The sequence below is a fragment of the Galendromus occidentalis genome, unplaced genomic scaffold, assembly GCF_000255335.2.
Source record: "Galendromus occidentalis unplaced genomic scaffold, Mocc_1.1 scf7180000075388, whole genome shotgun sequence".
Lineage (NCBI taxonomy): Eukaryota > Metazoa > Arthropoda > Arachnida > Mesostigmata > Phytoseiidae > Galendromus > Galendromus occidentalis.
In genome coordinates, this window is record NW_003803378.1 from 197,889 (window position 1) to 214,309 (window position 16,421).

General features: G+C 51.2%; 9 protein-coding genes across 10 annotated transcripts; 4 read left to right on the top strand and 5 right to left on the bottom strand.

Annotated features, from left to right (window-relative positions):
* Window positions 1-123: 123 nt before the first annotated feature.
* On the top strand, window positions 124-1,992 carry eIF2Bgamma (eukaryotic translation initiation factor 2B subunit gamma). The gene is made up of 6 exons (XM_003736951.2): window positions 124-324; window positions 475-568; window positions 662-1,053; window positions 1,156-1,343; window positions 1,427-1,634; window positions 1,784-1,992. Exons 1-6 carry the CDS (start codon window positions 202-204, stop codon window positions 1,979-1,981), a joined length of 1,203 nt encoding a protein of 400 aa, XP_003736999.1. The 5' UTR covers window positions 124-201; the 3' UTR covers window positions 1,982-1,992.
* A 55-nt stretch (window positions 1,993-2,047) lies between these two features.
* On the bottom strand, window positions 2,048-4,424 carry Prp31 (pre-mRNA processing factor 31). The gene is made up of 5 exons (XM_029110635.1): window positions 4,229-4,424; window positions 3,835-4,048; window positions 3,502-3,707; window positions 2,522-3,416; window positions 2,048-2,336 (listed from the first exon to the last, which is right to left on the bottom strand). The coding sequence occupies exons 1-5, from the start codon at window positions 4,289-4,291 to the stop codon at window positions 2,203-2,205; spliced, it is 1,512 nt and encodes a 503-aa protein (XP_028966468.1). The 5' UTR covers window positions 4,292-4,424; the 3' UTR covers window positions 2,048-2,202.
* Window positions 4,425-5,371: 947 nt separating this feature from the next.
* Window positions 5,372-7,922, bottom strand: LOC114828116 (histone-lysine N-methyltransferase PRDM9-like). Its single transcript, XM_029110965.1, has 2 exons — window positions 5,793-7,922; window positions 5,372-5,572 (listed from the first exon to the last, which is right to left on the bottom strand). Exons 1-2 carry the CDS (start codon window positions 7,920-7,922, stop codon window positions 5,372-5,374), a joined length of 2,331 nt encoding a protein of 776 aa, XP_028966798.1.
* A 651-nt stretch (window positions 7,923-8,573) lies between these two features.
* Window positions 8,574-9,581, top strand: Polr2J (DNA-directed RNA polymerase II subunit RPB11). Its single transcript, XM_018639420.1, has 3 exons — window positions 8,574-8,749; window positions 8,909-8,986; window positions 9,159-9,581. The coding sequence occupies exons 1-3, from the start codon at window positions 8,672-8,674 to the stop codon at window positions 9,354-9,356; spliced, it is 354 nt and encodes a 117-aa protein (XP_018494936.1). The 5' UTR covers window positions 8,574-8,671; the 3' UTR covers window positions 9,357-9,581.
* On the top strand, window positions 9,375-10,281 carry LOC114828121 (uncharacterized). The gene is made up of 4 exons (XM_029110981.1): window positions 9,375-9,381; window positions 9,556-9,686; window positions 9,772-9,840; window positions 10,106-10,281. The coding sequence occupies exons 1-4, from the start codon at window positions 9,375-9,377 to the stop codon at window positions 10,268-10,270; spliced, it is 372 nt and encodes a 123-aa protein (XP_028966814.1). The 3' UTR covers window positions 10,271-10,281.
* Window positions 10,282-10,479: 198 nt separating this feature from the next.
* LOC100902907 (putative gamma-glutamylcyclotransferase CG2811) lies at window positions 10,480-11,630 on the bottom strand. 2 transcript variants are annotated; one of them, XM_003736956.1, is made up of 3 exons: window positions 11,298-11,630; window positions 10,912-11,134; window positions 10,480-10,590 (listed from the first exon to the last, which is right to left on the bottom strand). In XM_003736956.1, exons 1-3 carry the CDS (start codon window positions 11,573-11,575, stop codon window positions 10,588-10,590), a joined length of 504 nt encoding a protein of 167 aa, XP_003737004.1. In that variant the 5' UTR covers window positions 11,576-11,630; the 3' UTR covers window positions 10,480-10,587. The 2 variants fall into 2 exon arrangements, with proteins under 2 accessions (XP_003737004.1, XP_003737005.1); XM_003736957.1 differs by having other exon boundaries at window positions 10,533-10,590; window positions 10,973-11,134.
* A 378-nt stretch (window positions 11,631-12,008) lies between these two features.
* LOC100907965 (gamma-glutamylaminecyclotransferase) lies at window positions 12,009-12,567 on the bottom strand. Its single transcript, XM_003736989.1, has 2 exons — window positions 12,311-12,567; window positions 12,009-12,222 (listed from the first exon to the last, which is right to left on the bottom strand). Exons 1-2 carry the CDS (start codon window positions 12,565-12,567, stop codon window positions 12,009-12,011), a joined length of 471 nt encoding a protein of 156 aa, XP_003737037.1.
* An 841-nt stretch (window positions 12,568-13,408) lies between these two features.
* Window positions 13,409-15,587, bottom strand: LOC114828278 (protein inturned-like). The gene is made up of 4 exons (XM_029111755.1): window positions 15,265-15,587; window positions 14,965-15,112; window positions 14,665-14,833; window positions 13,409-14,465 (listed from the first exon to the last, which is right to left on the bottom strand). Exons 1-4 carry the CDS (start codon window positions 15,436-15,438, stop codon window positions 13,409-13,411), a joined length of 1,548 nt encoding a protein of 515 aa, XP_028967588.1. The 5' UTR covers window positions 15,439-15,587.
* Window positions 15,588-15,920: 333 nt separating this feature from the next.
* Window positions 15,921-16,402, top strand: LOC100908243 (tRNA-specific adenosine deaminase 2). The gene has a single exon (XM_018639459.2). It carries the CDS (start codon window positions 15,942-15,944, stop codon window positions 16,392-16,394), a length of 453 nt encoding a protein of 150 aa, XP_018494975.1. The 5' UTR covers window positions 15,921-15,941; the 3' UTR covers window positions 16,395-16,402.
* The last annotated feature ends 19 nt before the right edge of the window (window positions 16,403-16,421 follow it).

The window sequence follows — 16,421 nt, forward strand, 5'->3', positions numbered from 1 at the left end:
TTTTTCTCCGGTACTCCGGTGATCTCATCGGAGAAATTCGAAAAGCTCAGTGTAGAGCGTAACTTCGGCTATTGCATCACCTGATTCTAGCTCCTCCTAAGGCTCTGCGTCGTGATACCCTCGGGAGGCACGGTGTCGGAGGTTTTCGCTATCTCGGTTGCCGTCGTACCCATATGCTCTGCGAGTAGAGAAATTCACAAAATGCATCCGAATATGAACGACTTCCAAGCTGTCGTTCTGGCTGCCGGAAAAGGCTCGAGGATTACAGATCTCGTTTCCTGTGATGAATTCAAGTGTAACGTTCAGATCGGTAACCGGCCAATGGTGAGTTTCCTTTTAACCTACTCTTGTCAGTCAATGGGAAGTGACGCGACTTTGGGGTTTCCGAAGCACAGTTTCGTTGCAACCTGATGTTCCTCACGGAGGCTGATCTCTTGTCCATGATCCCTGAATATCTACTCTTCCGTGTCGCAGCTCTTCTATCCGCTCCGGAATCTCAAGAACGCCGGCTTCAAAGAGGCAACAGTCATTGTTCCTAATAAATACAGAGCCGATGAGAATATCGCAAGTGAGTAACTCATCCAAATTGAGACCAGGAAGGCTTTTATGATGACCCTCTCGAGGAGAAGATTTTTGATCCTACGGGAAATTCTGTCCTCAGAGGAGCTGCAGCTACACATCGATTACGTGAACGTAAACGTGGAGCTCGAGGACCAGGGAACTGCCGAGAGTTTACGATTGATCAAGGACCGTTTGAAACCGAACCGTCACGTACTCCTGGTCTCCTGTGACCTCATCACCGACATAGACCTCTCTGAACTCTGCGTGCGGCAGCGTGTCAGTGATGCTCTGCTCACCCTTCTACTGGCACCACTTCCTACGCAGCTCACCGAGTGTGCCGTTCCGGGGAGCCGAAAAAAGTTCCAACCTGAATGCGACATCGTCGTCCTCCAGACAGGCACTCAGCGACTCCTGAAGTTCGGAGCCGCAGCCGATTTCGCCGAGAATGTGACGTTCCGACAGAAACTCGTCAGACAATTCCCGAGCATGCAGGTTAGTAGGGGAAGCCTCATTCCGATGGCTTGATGTCGGAAAGCTGATCGATGACCGTCGAGAGGAACCTAAGAATAACGTGTTCCACATCTTCCTTCACAGCTGCACTCGGATCAGCTCGATTGCCACGTTTACGCTCTGCACCCGAAAGCCGTCGAATTCGTGCTGACGCACAAACTGCTGGCTACTTTCAAGGGCGAAGTACTTCCCAAGTTGGTTGAGAAACAATTCAGCAAAAAAGATCTCCGAGACGAAGACCGCAGCAAAGCGGACACGCTCGACACGCTCAAGTGAGTATCGATCGGGATATTGGGTAGCCTCGCCGTGAGCATCTCCTGTGCTTGGACAATCATTCATGCTTTGAATTCCATAGATGCTACGCTCTGCTATCGACAAGTTTCGCCCTACGGGCCAACACACTACAAGCGTACAAGATCGCCAACGGAGAGGTGAAGAATATTTTCCATGACCTCTTCCCCGGAGGGAGTGAGAACATTTTCAAAGAGAAGACGCTCCTCCATAAAGTCCAAGCCAAGAAGAGCGTCATCGGGGCTCGGGTCACCATCGGTACCGGTTCGAGGGTGAGTAATTTTCATTCAATTCTTCCATCTGATCATCATCTGCTGCTGTTTGATTCCCGGAGGAATCGGGTAGTTCAAATCTCACCTACTTTCTACATTCGATCGAAGACCTTCCGTTGATCCGAATCTCATTGCGTACGTTTTCGCAGGTACTCTCGTGCGTGATCCAGGACGATGTCGTCATCGGTGAGGGTGCTCTCATCCAAAACTCGATCGTGTGCAGAGGATGCAAGCTCGGTAAAAATGTCAGCGTGATCAACTCATTCCTGGGTGCGCGAACGCAACTCGGAGAAGGGAAGGGTGTCACGAATGAGAGTGTGGGGATCTCAAGTATGGAGTTTGAATAAATTCCGCGAGACGTTTTCGAGAGGAATTCTTTATTCCTACTTCAGACACGCAAACGTTCCCCAATATCGTTTCCCTCGTTCCTTCCACGGCTCCATTAATCCCCCGGGCTCGACAGGCCGGGCTCGGCAATCTTCTCTTTCGAAAGGCGCAAAAACTCCGATATAGGGGAAAGAAAGTTACAGCGGGAACGTTCTATGTATGTACAATTCGAGGGGAGTGTCTATTTATTCACATTGAGGAAGCCAGCCGTATTGCTGAAATACTTCCCCTCCTGAGACTTGGTGGACTCGGCCGCATTCGGGTTGACGATTTCCAAACCTTGTAGAGGAGTGAAGGCCACCGAAGACGCCGTACCTGGGGAAGAATGAAGATATGAATTAACTCGATACTGGGCACGTCCGACGATCGTAGCGGTATCAGACGGGGTACGATGAGGTGCCGCTATGGCTCATGAGGGGCTTGGAATCTTCGCGGCCAGGGGATGTCCGCAAAGACAGCATGGGGATACAAAGACGGAAGAGAATGATTCTTGTGCTTACCTGCAACGTGTTTCCGCACTGTGGTGGATCCACCGTACACCTGCTGCCGCTGTAGATTTTTCTGCAAAGTCTTGGAGATTCTGACTTTGGTCTTCTCGTCGACCTGCGCGGTTCTGATCTTTCCTGCGGCACCTCGTTTCCCGGCCTGGCCCGTAGTGAAGCCAAGATCGTCCTGGTAGGCGTCGTCTTCGATTTCTCCAAAGGTCATTCGGTTCTGCTGTTTACGAAGCTCGGTGACAGCGTACCGCTCCTTCATTCTCCGCACCCGACGACCGCCGCGTTTTTTGCGCGCGATGTCGATCGGAGCGGCCAGGGGTTTCACGGTTTTGACCGGCGGAGGTTCCTGGAGTTTCTCCAACTTTTTCTCCACGTCCGACCGCAAGGATTCGCCCATGCTCCCGTCACGGCTCCCATGGAAGGAATCGATTCTCGAGGCGAGGGAACACTTCGCTGCGAGGAGCTTGGCTGCTTTCCGACGAAGGTCCGAGGGATATCCTTGAACGTATTCTGAGTTGAAGATGAAACCCGTGTGCGGCAGCATCGTCGTCGACGAAAATCCCGTAACCGTTTTTTTAGACGCCCCCAATACTTGGATGTTGCAGGCAGGCATTTTGCTGAGCTTCGTCAAGCCTCCGGCGACTCCCATGAGTTTTGCGGCGACCGATGCGCCGACCAGAACGCTCAGGTTCGGGGCGATCAGACTCATACGACTCTCGACGAATTCGAAGATTTCCGCCTTCATGTCGTTCAGTTCCTGCGCCATCGAGCAGGCTTCCAGAACTCTTTCGAGCTCTTGCGGAGTCAGAGCTTGACCCTGCGAGGTCGACGCCGAGACCGAAACAACCATCACTGTGGCGGGTCTGAGGATCTGAGTCAAGCGATCATTGTTCTTCACCTGCAGGGAGGAACACCTCCGTTCAAGAAAAGAGCTCAATTCGAGCGGATCTATTCTGAAGAAGTGGAACTGCTTGGGAGCTCACCCGACTGAGGTCGTTGCCGATTTCTTGAACTGTCAGAAGGTAATCAGCTGACTCCGGCACCAACGATTCAAGTTCCGGGAACCTCTTCGAGTAATGGTCTCTCGCAAACTTGTGGATTATCAGCAAGTCGTCGTCGATCTCCACGAGAATGTTGTTCGAGTCCACGATCAATTTGTATTCGGGATCGGATTCTACCGGACCTACCACTGGAAAGCGGATCGCCCCGATTATTATTCACTCATCACTTGCCATGGATACAGAGAATGAAAGAAGCATCGGGCTCGATAGCCTGAATTATCCAGCTAATTGAGACGAAAATTCGTCGGATCTTACGCTCGGTCCCTCTTGACGTTTGCTTTCTTCTCCGTATGTCAGCGAGGATGTTGGTGAGCTGTTCTGAATATCGGAGCTTGGCAATCTCCTTCACGCTCCGAACATTTGTGTCGATTTCCATCTTCTCCTCTTCGAACTCCATTTCGTCCACATTTTCTTCTGGAGCCTCATCGTTCAGAGGTGCTGCGAGCCGGGCAGGTTTCACCAGCGCGTCCTACAAATGAAAAAACTTCAGCCTGTCACACCGAGACACCACGAGACCGAGCCCTCCTCCTCACTCCCGATGCGATCAGAGATGGATCAGTTCCCCGTCGGGCGGGAAATTGATCATTGCATAACATCAATCAGCAACACTTCCCTATGAATCTAGAAAGCGAAATGCCGGGATTTTCACCTCGATCGATTCGGATGGTTCGTCCTCTTCGAGGTCGGCCAGGAGCTCTTCGGCCAGAGACATCGTTAAGTCGATTGGAGATAATCGACAGATTTAATGAGAGCACCGGAAGGTACACCTCGGGTTCGGACCAGCTCGGAAGTAAAAACGTTTTAACAAGAGAGATTGCCCGGTCCGGAGAAGAAGACTCTTGTTTATGTTGATGTTTTGCTCGTGTGCCCTCTCCCGCTACAGGGTGGTGAAATGGCTCTTGTGCGGGAAATCGGGAAAAATACCGGAGATCGGGACGATTGATCGGGATCTATTCTAACAATTGACGTCACCACGAGGGACGTTTCGAGTCCCGGTCCGGATCACAAAGAATCCCCTGCTGGCAGCGGTGTGCAGCGGGCGGCGGCGAATTGGTCGCGAGGAGCTTGTCTGCTACGGGACCCGAGGACTCGGGAGGCGGTATTTTCGAAATCGCGCAGGCCTCCGCTACCATATGAAATCTTTCTCTCTGAAGTGGCGGCCTTTCCGGTAACCATTCAGATAGACCCTTTCAGATAGAGGTCCCTGATATGAAGCTGATAATCGATTTCCGCTGGTTCGTGCCTCAGCGCCTCCGCGACTCTTGTATCACCGCATCTGAAATAGGCTGCACGATTGATCGTGAATCCGATGCAGGTATCCCTTCGAGGTTTTTGTCGCTCCTTCAATCATGCAATCCATCGATCAGATTGGAGTTGGTCGTCGCATGCATCAGGAGTCTTTGCTTCCCGAGATCCCCGCTATAGAATCGTCCGCTTCCCGGAGGAAGTAGACTCTTGAGGTGAATGAAAAGATCTGGAGAATGCTGAGCAACCGTCTCATTTCTTTCATCGCGACTCCATCGAGGCAAAACGAAACTGTCAGCTTAAGGTATCGTATTCGATGCGAGGCTCACACAATTCGAAGTAAGCGTATAGATACAAGGTTTGTAGCCACGGGGGCTACTGGGGTTCATGCATATATATAGAGCGAACTATAAGATTCTACCTAGGAAAAAGAACAGTCTTTCCCTGAAGCTCTCAGCATGGGAGTGTCAATGCGTGGCTCCGTAATCGACTTCTCCGATAGATGATCAAGCCAAGGAACATGATTCCCTCCGCACAACTTTCAACATCAGTCAGCTTCATTTACTATTGCCCCCTCATGGTCTTCAAATCCTGCCTCCTCGTCATCTGTCTTCACCCCTTCAATGATTTCGATATCTCCTTGGCCGTTCTCTTGTTCTTCTTCAGGCCCCGCTCCTCCTCCTTCCTGTCCCGCATCTTCTTCACCCTGTTCCGCTTCTTCTTCATTCTGGTCCGCTTCTTCTTCTCCTTCCTCCCCTTCCTCCCTTCCTCCCTTCCTCCCTTCCTCCCTTCCTCCCTTCCTCCCCTTCCTCCCCTTCCTCCCCTTCCTCCCCTTCCTCCCCTTCCTCCCCTTCCTCCCCTTCCTCCCCTTCCTCTCCCTCCTCCTCCTCCTCTTCATTCTCATCGTCCTCTTCCTCCTCCTCCTTCTCCTCTTCCTCCTGGGAATCGTTCTCTTCCTTCGAAGGTGCTTTCTTGCAACGGCGTTTATGAGATCTGAGCTCGACGCTCGTTCGACACCTCTTCCCGCAGAATAGGCAGGCGAAACGATCGGGATCGGCGTTCTCGTGGGTCATCAGATGCTCTTTGAGGCTCACGCTCAACTTGAATGTCTTTTCGCATTGATCGCAAGCGAACTTCCGCTCCTCGGTGTGACACGACATATGCGTCTTGTAGGTCGTGGGGTAGGCCGTCGAATAGCAGCAGACCTCACATTGATACTTGTATTTGGGCTTGACAGACGCCAGCATCTCTTCCCGGTGCTGCTTGAGCTCCTCGGCGGTATTGTACGACGCTTTGTGGGGTCGGCATTTGTAGATTTTCTCAACCTTGAACACGTTGTGGAGTTTGTTCTGATGCTGACGGAGATCTTTCTTGCAGAAGAACGATTTTGAGCACAGGTCGCAGAAAGCCGTCCGAATTTTCAAGTGCACGCAGCGAGTGTGGCGGTTCAGTGTTCGTTTGCAATAAGTAGCGTAGCCACAGCCTTTGTACTCGCACTTGAAATTCTTGCCCTCGTGCATTTGCGCGTGTTCTTTCAAAATGCCGATGGTCGTGTAACCCTTGCCGCAAACGTTGCAGAAGAAGAGGTTTTTCCGATGCCATTGCGAATGAATGTCCATGGCGTTCTTCGACGGGAACCGCTGGCCGCAAACTTTGCATTCGATATCGTAAGAATCGGGGAACTCCATGTTCTTGTGTCTCCTCTCGAGATGCAGCCGGTACCGGAGCTCATTGAAGGTCCTGTATCCACATTTCCACCGACAGCGGTGGACCGTGACATTGACGTGCTTCGGGTTCGCCAGATGCCGGTCCATCATGGCTTGATGAACCGTGAAGAACCCGCACCCCGGAACCTCGCACTTGAGGGTCTTGGGCAGGTCCGGGTTCTTGCCGCATTTCTTGACGTGCCGATCGAAGGTCGACTTGACCAACATCTTCGACGAGCAATGTGGACACTTATAGGTCTTCATGGCCGTCGACTCGACCGTTTCCATTTTTTTCCGCTTTTTACTCTCGATCTGACTGTTTATAACTTTCCGGTATTCCTTACCGTACCAAACCAGCAGCTCGTCCCCCGGAACGATCGGCTTACAGGTCTTGTAATAAATCCGCTTCTCGTGCTGGAACACTCGCAGGTTCGCCTCTTCGGCCGAGTTCGAACAATTGACATACCGCAACCAGTTCGCGTGCTTGACGTCGAATCCGTCGACGACCGTCTCGCCTTCTTTGAAACCCCGCAGCTGCCAAGCATAGCCACTCTCGTTGTTGACGTTCTTCATTTTTCGTATGACTCCCGCGTAGGGTCCGAACCTCACCCCGATGTCGATGGGAAGTTTTGCCAAGACCCCGTATCCTTTCGCCCGGAACCGGTGGAACTCAAGGAAGTCTGGTATGACCCGATCGGTCCTGAGATCCCGAGGGCCGGCGGCGGGGTTTTCGATGACTTTGTCACGAACCACCGTGACGATCTGCTTCACGCCACGTGACTTCGCCAGGACCCTCGTACCGAATTTCCGTTTGGGATCTTCTTCCATTTCGCTGCGGAGTTTCTCAGCGGCGTTCGTCATTGCTCTGTCGACCATCGAACGGACTTGTTCGAAAGCCCACTTCGCATCGGCTTCATCAGCCTGAGGTGGTTGCCATTCGTCTTCGGACGAAGACAGATCCTCGTCGTCATCGTCCGAAGGCACATAGATGATTTCTTTGGGAAGTTTGTTCTTCTTTCCTCGAGTGACTCTTTTCAGAGGCGGAGACCGAGTTTTCGATCTCACGGATTTCACATCGGCGTCCGCCTGCCGGATAATAACTCTAGGCATCTGAGACGTTTCGAACGTCAGCTCAGGATCGTCAACGCTTTCTGGATCTTCGAGCCGGTCGTCGGGCTCGTCGTCCTCAAGCATGTCCTCTTCGTCCTCCTGGTACTGGACCTCCGGCATGTGCTCGTCACCGACTTCGCCGCATTCGTCGATGACCGCCTCGGCGACAACTTCATAGTTGGAGACGGCGCTCAAATCCGTGTAAACTTTCTCTACCTCAACATGATTCCCTTCGGATACTTGCGGCACCTCGACTAGAGCGTTCCTCTGACGTGTCTTCATTTTCTGGCTGAGACGATGCCAACGTTCGAACTATCGCAGCTATCGATCCGGGGAACCTGAGGAACTTTCCCCACAGAAGAAAAAACCAACACAAGCCACAGCTCTCCTGACAGTTTCAGGCACCCCGAAATTCCGTTGCGAAGGTTCTCTGCACTACTGCTGGTCGAGTGTGAAGCAGGCCTCGAAGAGGATAAGCAGAAGTTTCGTCAATTGTAACCGGACCCCCGGCTTGCCGCCAAAGCTTTTCGGCTGCGCACACTCTACTTCACAAGAAGTAACTCCTGTAGCGCTCTGATGCGACGCCTTGTAAAGTGCTGCTGTAGCGGCGGCAGCTACTACACAACCGATTATTTTTGATTCCGAATCGACACACGTTGGGTGAGTGTGTGGGCTTTTTCACGACTTCTGCTCCGGCCTACGGCGGGCGCCTCCTTCGAGAGAAGGACAACGATTGTAAGACTCAGAACCCTCAGCCTCCGATCTGAGTCTCCCGAGGTGATCTGAAATGCTTCGGCGAGATGAAACCGAGTGAACGGAGCGGCAGCCGCCGAAGAGTGCTAGGCCCACCGTTCCCGGTACATTCCAACACGCGGTAGCGGTCAACCCTGCGATGGAACACAACAAAAGTGGCGGCGTCGCAGCTCGCAGCTCAAGTGGCGGCGGTGCGAGAGCGTGAAAGAAGAAAGCAGTCTCTAATCGATTGGATTGCGATTTGCTCAGCTGCTGGAACTGTGCACTGAGCCGTAAACATGAACGCACCGCCAACATTCGAATGCTTCTTGCTTTTCGACGGTGAGAAAAAAATCACGATCGAAAAAGACACCAAGGTGAGCTTCGAGCCGTTCGTCCGATTGTACACCTCTTGCCTATCAGTCATGCACGGGGACCCGATCGCCGATAGTCGCAACTCCACGAAGTCGAAGCCGGCTTCCTCTTGTCGTATCTTCTCATCGGAATGAAGACTTGAGTCCCGATGTTCCCCGCAGGTGCCAAACGCCTCCATCTTCACAATCAACAAGGAAGACCACACACTTGGAAACATGATTCGCGCTCAGCTTTTGAAGGTTCGATTCGATTTGCCAAACACTGATTCCCCTCCGAGCGGAGGCATCCCTCGGCGATTCCGACGCCAGAAGCGGAATCGCTTTGGCTGCTCGGCATATGAATATCAAGGAATATTCTGGCCGTCGTAATGGTCATTGCGCTCTCGAACCTTATTGGTTTTACCCTCCACAGGATCCTCTGGTGACTTTCGCCGGATACAAGAACCCACATCCCCTCGAGCACAAAATTCTACTCCGGGTACAGACGACACCCGATTCTACACCCGTGGAAGCTCTGAAGAGCGCGATAAATGATCTGATGTCAGAACTTTCGTTGTTTGAGGAACGTTTCCAAGAAGCGTACAAGGAGAAGTGCGAGAACATGGATTGAGCATCGGATTTGTTTAAAATGGAATGTATATATGATCATGTGTATAAATTCAGAAGAATTTCTATGCTCGAGCCGTCCTTCCTATCACGGCAAGGAGAGAAAATGTTTACCTCTCAACGAGCAATACATCCAAGCGGCATTTCGCTCTCTCATTGTTCGGTAAGTGATCGATCAACGCTTCAGGTGCGTTGCCACGTAGGTTTCGAACATTTGAAGCTCATCCTAGTTCCGGATCGTGGCTCGAAAGGCTGCGCGATTCGTCTCACGACCACCTCGGCTCGTCTCTCTAAATTCTTTCACGCTTTCGAAACTGGGAATCCGGTTCCTGTAGTACGTCACGGAACGAACTCTTTGGTGCAGATCGTGATGCAGTTTTTCGCCGGTATGGTCCTGCTAATCCTCGTCATTTGCGCAGCGGTTCAGGCATTGGACGGGAACCCCAGGGAACTCGAGGAGTGTCGCAAGAGGAACAGGGGCAAATGGTGTACGTGCAGGAAACTTGTCAAATATATCCAGGATCATCTGCTGGGGAAACGCATGGGCGTTTTCGTGCCGCGGGTCGGTTTCATCGTTCTGTCGCGGATCCTCCCGCGGGAGAGCGTGCATATGTAAACCACTATCCCTCACGAATACACTATGTCCTTCGTTTTCTTTGACTTGGGTCACATTATCCGGAGAAATCTCCCTCGCTACTGATTAAGTTCATCCGATCGGAGAGCGGAAACCAATCCCAAAAACGTAATTTTCAGTGTGGTCAATTCTACAAGAAACTCTACGCCAGGAAGCAGTGCTACATGAACGACATGGAGTGCTGGTGCGTCAATCCGAAAACCGGCTTGATGATAGAGGGCACAAAGATAGGAGACTTCGAGAGTGACTTCCTCGACTGTAATCCCACGAAACCGGAGCTCTGAATCGATGTTCCTATGTGATATGCGCCCAGGGGACGGACTAGGACCATTTTCCTACGGTGAGCAACTAGAGACTGCTCAAGAAGAGAAGACTGCTTACATGAAATCAAGGGCTCCGTCATACGCCTAATTGTCAGGGCTCGTAAGCCTGAGCTATCCTCAGCAACTTCGTAGGCTACCCGGAAGGGAACAGATCGAGAGAATTTCCGGAGTTCGTCTCATACATTAGACGAATGCCCATTTATTTGGAAACGTAACATGGGAATAAACTCAGCGATGTCGTTGATTACGTGTATAGATCCTCAACACGATCGGTGTCCTCACTGGAACCATAGGAAGAACATTAGTCTTACAATTGGTGCAGTAAATTTTGAGGCCAGGTCCTCTTGAGAATGTTAGATCATCATTGGGAGTCCTTTCAAGACGGAACCGTCCTCGGAATCGAAACTTTGCTGAAGAGGAGTATACTCTATTGGGAGAGAGTTCTCTTGGCTTGATCCCGATTCCCCGAATGGTATTAGACTTTTAGAGCAAAAGACGGGCTGTCCCGGAAATAGAATACCGTTCTTGGAAGAAAATTCTGGGAATGAGGCCAGAAGCCAGTGGAGCTCAATTTCGAAATCAGTTATTCCAATCATCCTCACCGATTCTTTCTTAACCTCTGCGTAATAGGAATTACTCGGGTCCTCATTGTCTCTCAAATACCTCTCAACGTATTGGAGACCGTGAGGTCCTTTCGAAGAATAGTTCGCCATCAACGACTTTTGCAAAAGTTCATCCCGGAAATTCATCATCATATACACCCAGGCTTTCTCAATGCGCTTGTCCAACTCGAACTCCACGTCCTCTTGCTGACGTAGGTAGTAGCTGCCACATGAAAGGAGAAATTCCGAAGACTTGAGAATCTCCCTCAAGTCAATCGCTGCTCGATCAAGTCACAAGCTCGGGCGGATCGGACAATTACGCGAGATTTCAGTTCAATCTTTCCGGCCCGCAAATCTCCTCGCTAGCAATCAGCTGATCAACCTACTTCGGGTGATTCTCGAACTCATCGAGGAACTGCAAGAGCTTGTCATCGACATCGTACACTTCACCAATGATCCTGTGGCCGGTTCCCGGTTTGTAGAGCAAATAGGGCACATTGAATCGCGATGCAATCAGTAAAGGAAACTTTCGGACAGTTTCAGCCTTCCCTACGAAGGTCGCTTTTCCCAGGGTGGAATCAACCATCAAATGAGCGTTGGGTTCCCCACTCTTTAGAGTCCCGTACACGAATATCCGATGCATAGCTCTTGAGATTAGAGACATCCATCAGGATCGAAGGGTGTAAAAACCGTTCGTTTTATAACCGGCTTTCCGTCGCGACGACTTGAGCGAAAGTGGAGAGGAGAAGTGTGGGAGAGCGTGCGACGGAGTCTAACTGGAAGGGGGCGAGGGCATCACAGCTCGATATGCTGACTGACTGAGTGGATGAGACTGCTCGACATACATACACGATCGAGGGCCGCGCAGTGGAGCCCGAAGCTTATCCCAGGCTCTGATAGGAATTGCGGGCATTGATTTTCCAACAATTCTCAAAGGATCCTCAGGTACTCGATGAGATTCAGACGGAGATCGAGGGAGATTGACTCTCCCGATCGTCTCCAGAATGTGTCGTAGAACTTTGGGATCACTCTTTATTCGTATGAGCTCGGACCTGATCACAATAGCATCAGAATTCACACCGAGGAATCCATGGATTTCAGGCACCTCTTTTCACATCATCGTAGTGCGTATGGCCTGGATCATCGACATCTGCCTTGTTGTATTCGAGGCCGTGGGGTCCTTTCGAGGAATAATCAGCCATCATAGGTCTTTGTAGGAGATCTTCCTTGAAATCTCTCAGAGTGTAGAGCCAAGCTCTCGTCATGGAACCGTCTTCAAGCTCAACATGTTCCTCCAGGCGTCGATAGTACCTGTGGATCATCTTGAGAATCATGATTTCGCTGAGGAGAGCCTCTCGCGACGAGTAATAGAGGGACTTTCACAACGTCGTTGACTTACTCGGGACAGTTCTCGAAGCCGTCCAAAAAGGAAAACATCCTATCGTCTACCTCGAAGACTTCACCGAATATTCGATATCCGATACCCGGCTTGTAGAGCAAGTATGGAACATTGTACTTCGAAGCGATTAGCAAAGGGAAACGCTCCTGGGTTCTTGCGCGGGAGAGGAACCTCGCGTAGCCGTTCTTCCCGTCTCTCATGACATGCTCATTCGGCTCTCCTTCCTTCAAAGTTCCGTAGACAAACACTCGATTCATCTTGCCTTGATGACGGTGCGAATCATGGCGTGGGCTCGACCGTGTGCATCTTAACAGCGCCGGAAAGGAGTCGATGCGGGCGAGAGGTACATGCTTATCTCCACACGAGATTGGTTGGCTCTTTGGGTCTCCGGATACAGCATGGCTCAAAACTAATGTTCGAGTCAATCCATGCACGTGAGACTGTTTGCCGCTCAGGTGCATACCTATCATGAACCGATATGATGGAGTGCTCGGATGAGTGCTGATTCCCATAACATTATACTGTGAAAACTAGACCAATGGGCGAGCGTGCCTTCGCTATAAAGGATATTTATTTTCCTCGACGTGATCGAGAGCCATGAACCCCATCTTAGACCGCTGAGATCCAAACAACGTTGCATAACAGGTTTACTAGAAAATCGACGCTCATGATTTACCCCCGATAAATAAATTAGTCGTTACTAACATCTGACTGACGTGACCCGGGCTGCTCCGAGCTCTCCTCTTACAGATTCGAAATTTCCCTTCCATCACTACATTCAAAAAGGCAGTTTCCAGCCCCATAGCAGGTAATCGAGTTTCAGTTCAAATAATCATCTCCTGTAGAACTACATGCAACTTTTGGCTTGCGAGGTCCTGTCGACGAGACTCGATGCTCGGGGAACAATTTCTTTTGACTAAAGCTCTCGTGAACCAGCCGCGCACTGAAAGCTCAACTGAAAGAAGCGCACCGTCGCTTAGGACGCTCAGCCGACCGCTACCCCTTACCACTCACAAAAGGAACCCTAGCGAGAGCGGCGAGGAACCCTGAATGTTTTCCGCTCCTCAGCGTGAGAATCACGTCGGAGGATCGCTCGTCTCAAAAGTCAATACCGCTCACAACCTCGAGCGCATGTTCTATGGTGTTGAGCGGTTTCGCCTGACGATTTACAAGTGTGATATTATTTATAGTTTGGCAGCATAGATAGCCCGAAGCCGACTTGAGCATCGAGCACACCCCTCGTCGCTTCCTAAGTACGGTCCACAACTCCGCGTCATAGCTCTCGGCTACGTAAAATCCCCTGCGCTCATCCAAAACGAGGAAGTCCTTCAGAACGTTGATCGGGACCGAGGCGAGGACGTTCTTCAACATTGTGAGATTCTCCTCCGCCCAATCTACGACGAAGGGATCCGGTCCTACAGATCCGTCATTGGTGCAGAAAGCATTGACCTCAAGCAGCGTGACGAGACAGTAGTCGCCTCTCGAAACCGCAAGGAGGAAATTCAGAGATGACTTTGAAATAAAAACAGGTCGCCAGGCTATGACTCTTGAAATCTCCGAGTTGAAAACCCGTTCTTGCCGCGTCATGAGGAACGAAAGTTGCAAATGATCTCTGGTCAAGTGCGAACAAATAACGCTCCCTTTCACGAAGACCGCACTTCCGATTATGTGATGTGTTCGTAAAAATGCCCCGTCTTCTAGTTCGCATGCCTCGTACCGATACAGAACGGTGTCCAATTTGCTCCGGTTCGTATCGGAGATCAGGGATAAACGAGGCCACGGGAGAGATCGACTTTCGATCGGTTCGCTCATGATGCTGTGGAAGAATCGGTTGAAAAACGCAGACACCCTTTCCACGTCGTTCTCGATACAGGCGTCGAACTCTTCCCCGAATTCCCATTCAACAGTTTTACGCAGCTGATCGATCAGCGGACTGATGTAGTAAATTGGCACGATGTCGTGGCTGATCGCGACGCAGAGGAGTCCGCTTTTGAGTTGCGCGTAACTGACTGAATGCAGATTTCCATTGAAAGTAATCGAGGTGGAAGCCGCTCCCGAGTTGAAAGAGTTGTTCAGGGCGTCGTGAAGTGTCGGGAACGCCCCGCTAAGAGGAACGGGGGTTCCGGGGAATTTGTAGACTTCTCGCGCTGCGGGGCTGGAAAGGTCGCAACATGAAATACGCCAATTCATGGGAAGCGGAAATATTTCGGGAGGGGAAGGGGGCGATTCGCGGTGGATGAATCGTCCGAATTCCACTTATAGAGATCTGGACTGTCCATGCCCAGACATTCCAGAATTCGTGCGAGAGAGCAGCTGACCGCCGCCCCTCCTCCGAAGGAACGGCCGAGACTCACTCGAAGTAAAGCAGTTGGTGGGAGAAAGCTACCGGTTTCTTCGGTAGGGTTGTCTCTATCTCCTCGACTTTCTGAGATTTTCGGAGCAGATGCAGGTTGACTGATTGTGCGTTCGGTCCGATTCCTGAGAGGGTCATTTCCACGCCGGCGCGGTCCTGCACTGGGATTCCTGCAAGGAAAAAAAGAGCTACTCCTTGAAAACGAATACTCAGTCCAATCCCTCTGTTATTCGCTCCGCCGACTCGAGCATGAGGGACATGGAGGAACTGTTCAAGAGCGAAAAAGTGCGGAGATAGTCACCATCGACTCGGTGCACGATATCTCCTTCTTGAACCAAATCTTCGACTCCGACGTTTGCTTCGATCACTCCTCCCCGCCCGACTTTGATTCCAAGCAGCTTCTCGGACAATCCGGCTTTCCTTCCGAGGTTCCCGCGCCTATGGTCAACCTTGAAAGAAAATCACGTTTTCCTCAGGCTTCGGGGAAACTTTCGTTGTGACACAATACGAGAGCTCGAGACATATTTCGCCTGTCTCGGGTGTGCATCACACGAGAGCTTCCTCGAGAAGTCATTGGAGAAATGCCGCCTCGCCCACTCACCGGGAGACTGACTCTGATTTCTTCCCAATTCGGTTCGAGCGAAGTCTCGACATAGAAAAGTCTGCCTTGGGCGTCAACTTTGTCCTCCCAGGCTTCGGTAGACGAAGAACTGCCTGTTGCTCGTTCCAGGCCGGACATCCACTGCGATTCGGGATATCGGTGAGATGAAGTCATGCTCACGGTGAGCGGATCCCCCACTCTGGAATTTCACATTTTGAATTCGTGACTTCCGACTACACGAAGAAAGTCCGAACCATCCGGATTTCCATGAAAGATCCGAAATTCCTCTGTTTACTGTTTGACGTAGCGTCCGTCAGAACCGCTCTCCCATTCGGGAGCTCCCTCGCCGCTCAAAACAAAAACAGCTCAGCATGGCGGTGCAGGCGCGAAGACGCCATCGACCAGCTGATCCACCAAACGCACTCATGATCGAAAAGGGAGCCTCCCGCTGAAATACTCTCCATCATTCGTGGTTTCTTGGGAGATCAATCGGCAATCGAACCTGAACCGCATGGAAGAAGAGCTCGAAGACAAAACATCCAACCAGGATCTCCCGCAAGGAGACGCTCATGTGAGACTCGGAACGACCGCTTCCAGAAGCTTTCATCTCCCTTTCTATACCTTTCTCGAAGGGGTTTGAGCTACAATTATTAGTCACTGAGACTTTTCAGGACTTCATGGAACTCGCCTTCAAAGCGGCGACCGAAGCTTTGGACAACCAGGAAGTCCCCGTCGGGTGCGTTTTTGTTCTGGACGGTAAAGTCATCGCGACAGGAAGAAACCGTGTCAATGAAACGAAGAACGCTTGTATGCACGCCGAGTTCGTCTGTCTGAATCAGGTGGTCGCAAATCAGGGTCGGGAAGTTTTGCCAAGACTCGAAGTCTACGTCACAGTCGAGCCATGTATAATGTGTGCGGCGATGCTGGGTCAGATCGGGGTGAGGAAAATTGTTTACGGTGCTCCGAACGATCGTTTCGGAGGTCTAGGTAGTGTTCTCGATATTCTACGAGGAAACTCGCGAGTCGCTATCACGTCCGGAGTTCAGAAGGAACGCGCCGTAGCCCTGTTGAAGAAATTTTATACGGGTCAGAACCCCAACACCGAATGCCTAAAAAGAAAGAATAAATGACAATTCCTAATTCGGAGGTGAGCATAT

Coding starts and splice junctions, on each gene's coding strand:
- LOC100907965 (XM_003736989.1), bottom strand. CDS start 12,567: ATGAATCGAGTGTTTGTCTACGGAACTTTGAAGGAAGGAGAGCCGAAT. Junction 12,223..12,310: donor GGCTTCGAGAACTGTCCCGA/GTAAGTCAACGA, acceptor GATGATCCACAG/GTACTATCGACGCCTGGAGG.
- LOC100902907 (XM_003736956.1), bottom strand. CDS start 11,575: ATGTCTCTAATCTCAAGAGCTATGCATCGGATATTCGTGTACGGGACT. Junction 11,135..11,297: donor GAGTTCGAGAATCACCCGAA/GTAGGTTGATCA, acceptor TTCATGTGGCAG/CTACTACCTACGTCAGCAAG.
- eIF2Bgamma (XM_003736951.2), top strand. CDS start 202: ATGCATCCGAATATGAACGACTTCCAAGCTGTCGTTCTGGCTGCCGGA. Junction 1,054..1,155: donor GACAATTCCCGAGCATGCAG/GTTAGTAGGGGA, acceptor CTTCCTTCACAG/CTGCACTCGGATCAGCTCGA. Junction 1,344..1,426: donor GACACGCTCGACACGCTCAA/GTGAGTATCGAT, acceptor TGAATTCCATAG/ATGCTACGCTCTGCTATCGA.
- LOC114828278 (XM_029111755.1), bottom strand. CDS start 15,438: ATGACTTCATCTCACCGATATCCCGAATCGCAGTGGATGTCCGGCCTG. Junction 15,113..15,264: donor AAATCAGAGTCAGTCTCCCG/GTGAGTGGGCGA, acceptor TTTTCTTTCAAG/GTTGACCATAGGCGCGGGAA. Junction 14,834..14,964: donor TATCGTGCACCGAGTCGATG/GTGACTATCTCC, acceptor TTTTCCTTGCAG/GAATCCCAGTGCAGGACCGC.
- LOC100908243 (XM_018639459.2), top strand. CDS start 15,942: ATGGAACTCGCCTTCAAAGCGGCGACCGAAGCTTTGGACAACCAGGAA.
- LOC114828121 (XM_029110981.1), top strand. Junction 9,687..9,771: donor CTGGGAATCCGGTTCCTGTA/GTACGTCACGGA, acceptor TCATTTGCGCAG/CGGTTCAGGCATTGGACGGG. Junction 9,841..10,105: donor GAGGAACAGGGGCAAATGGT/GTACGTGCAGGA, acceptor CGTAATTTTCAG/TGTGGTCAATTCTACAAGAA.
- LOC114828116 (XM_029110965.1), bottom strand. CDS start 7,922: ATGAAGACACGTCAGAGGAACGCTCTAGTCGAGGTGCCGCAAGTATCC. Junction 5,573..5,792: donor ATAAACGCCGTTGCAAGAAA/GCACCTTCGAAG, acceptor GAAGGGGAGGAA/GGAGAAGAAGAAGCGGACCA.
- Polr2J (XM_018639420.1), top strand. CDS start 8,672: ATGAACGCACCGCCAACATTCGAATGCTTCTTGCTTTTCGACGGTGAG. Junction 8,750..8,908: donor CGATCGAAAAAGACACCAAG/GTGAGCTTCGAG, acceptor TGTTCCCCGCAG/GTGCCAAACGCCTCCATCTT. Junction 8,987..9,158: donor TTCGCGCTCAGCTTTTGAAG/GTTCGATTCGAT, acceptor TACCCTCCACAG/GATCCTCTGGTGACTTTCGC.
- Prp31 (XM_029110635.1), bottom strand. CDS start 4,291: ATGTCTCTGGCCGAAGAGCTCCTGGCCGACCTCGAAGAGGACGAACCA. Junction 3,708..3,834: donor AACGTCAAGAGGGACCGAGC/GTAAGATCCGAC, acceptor TCCGCTTTCCAG/TGGTAGGTCCGGTAGAATCC. Junction 3,417..3,501: donor TCGGCAACGACCTCAGTCGG/GTGAGCTCCCAA, acceptor TCCTCCCTGCAG/GTGAAGAACAATGATCGCTT.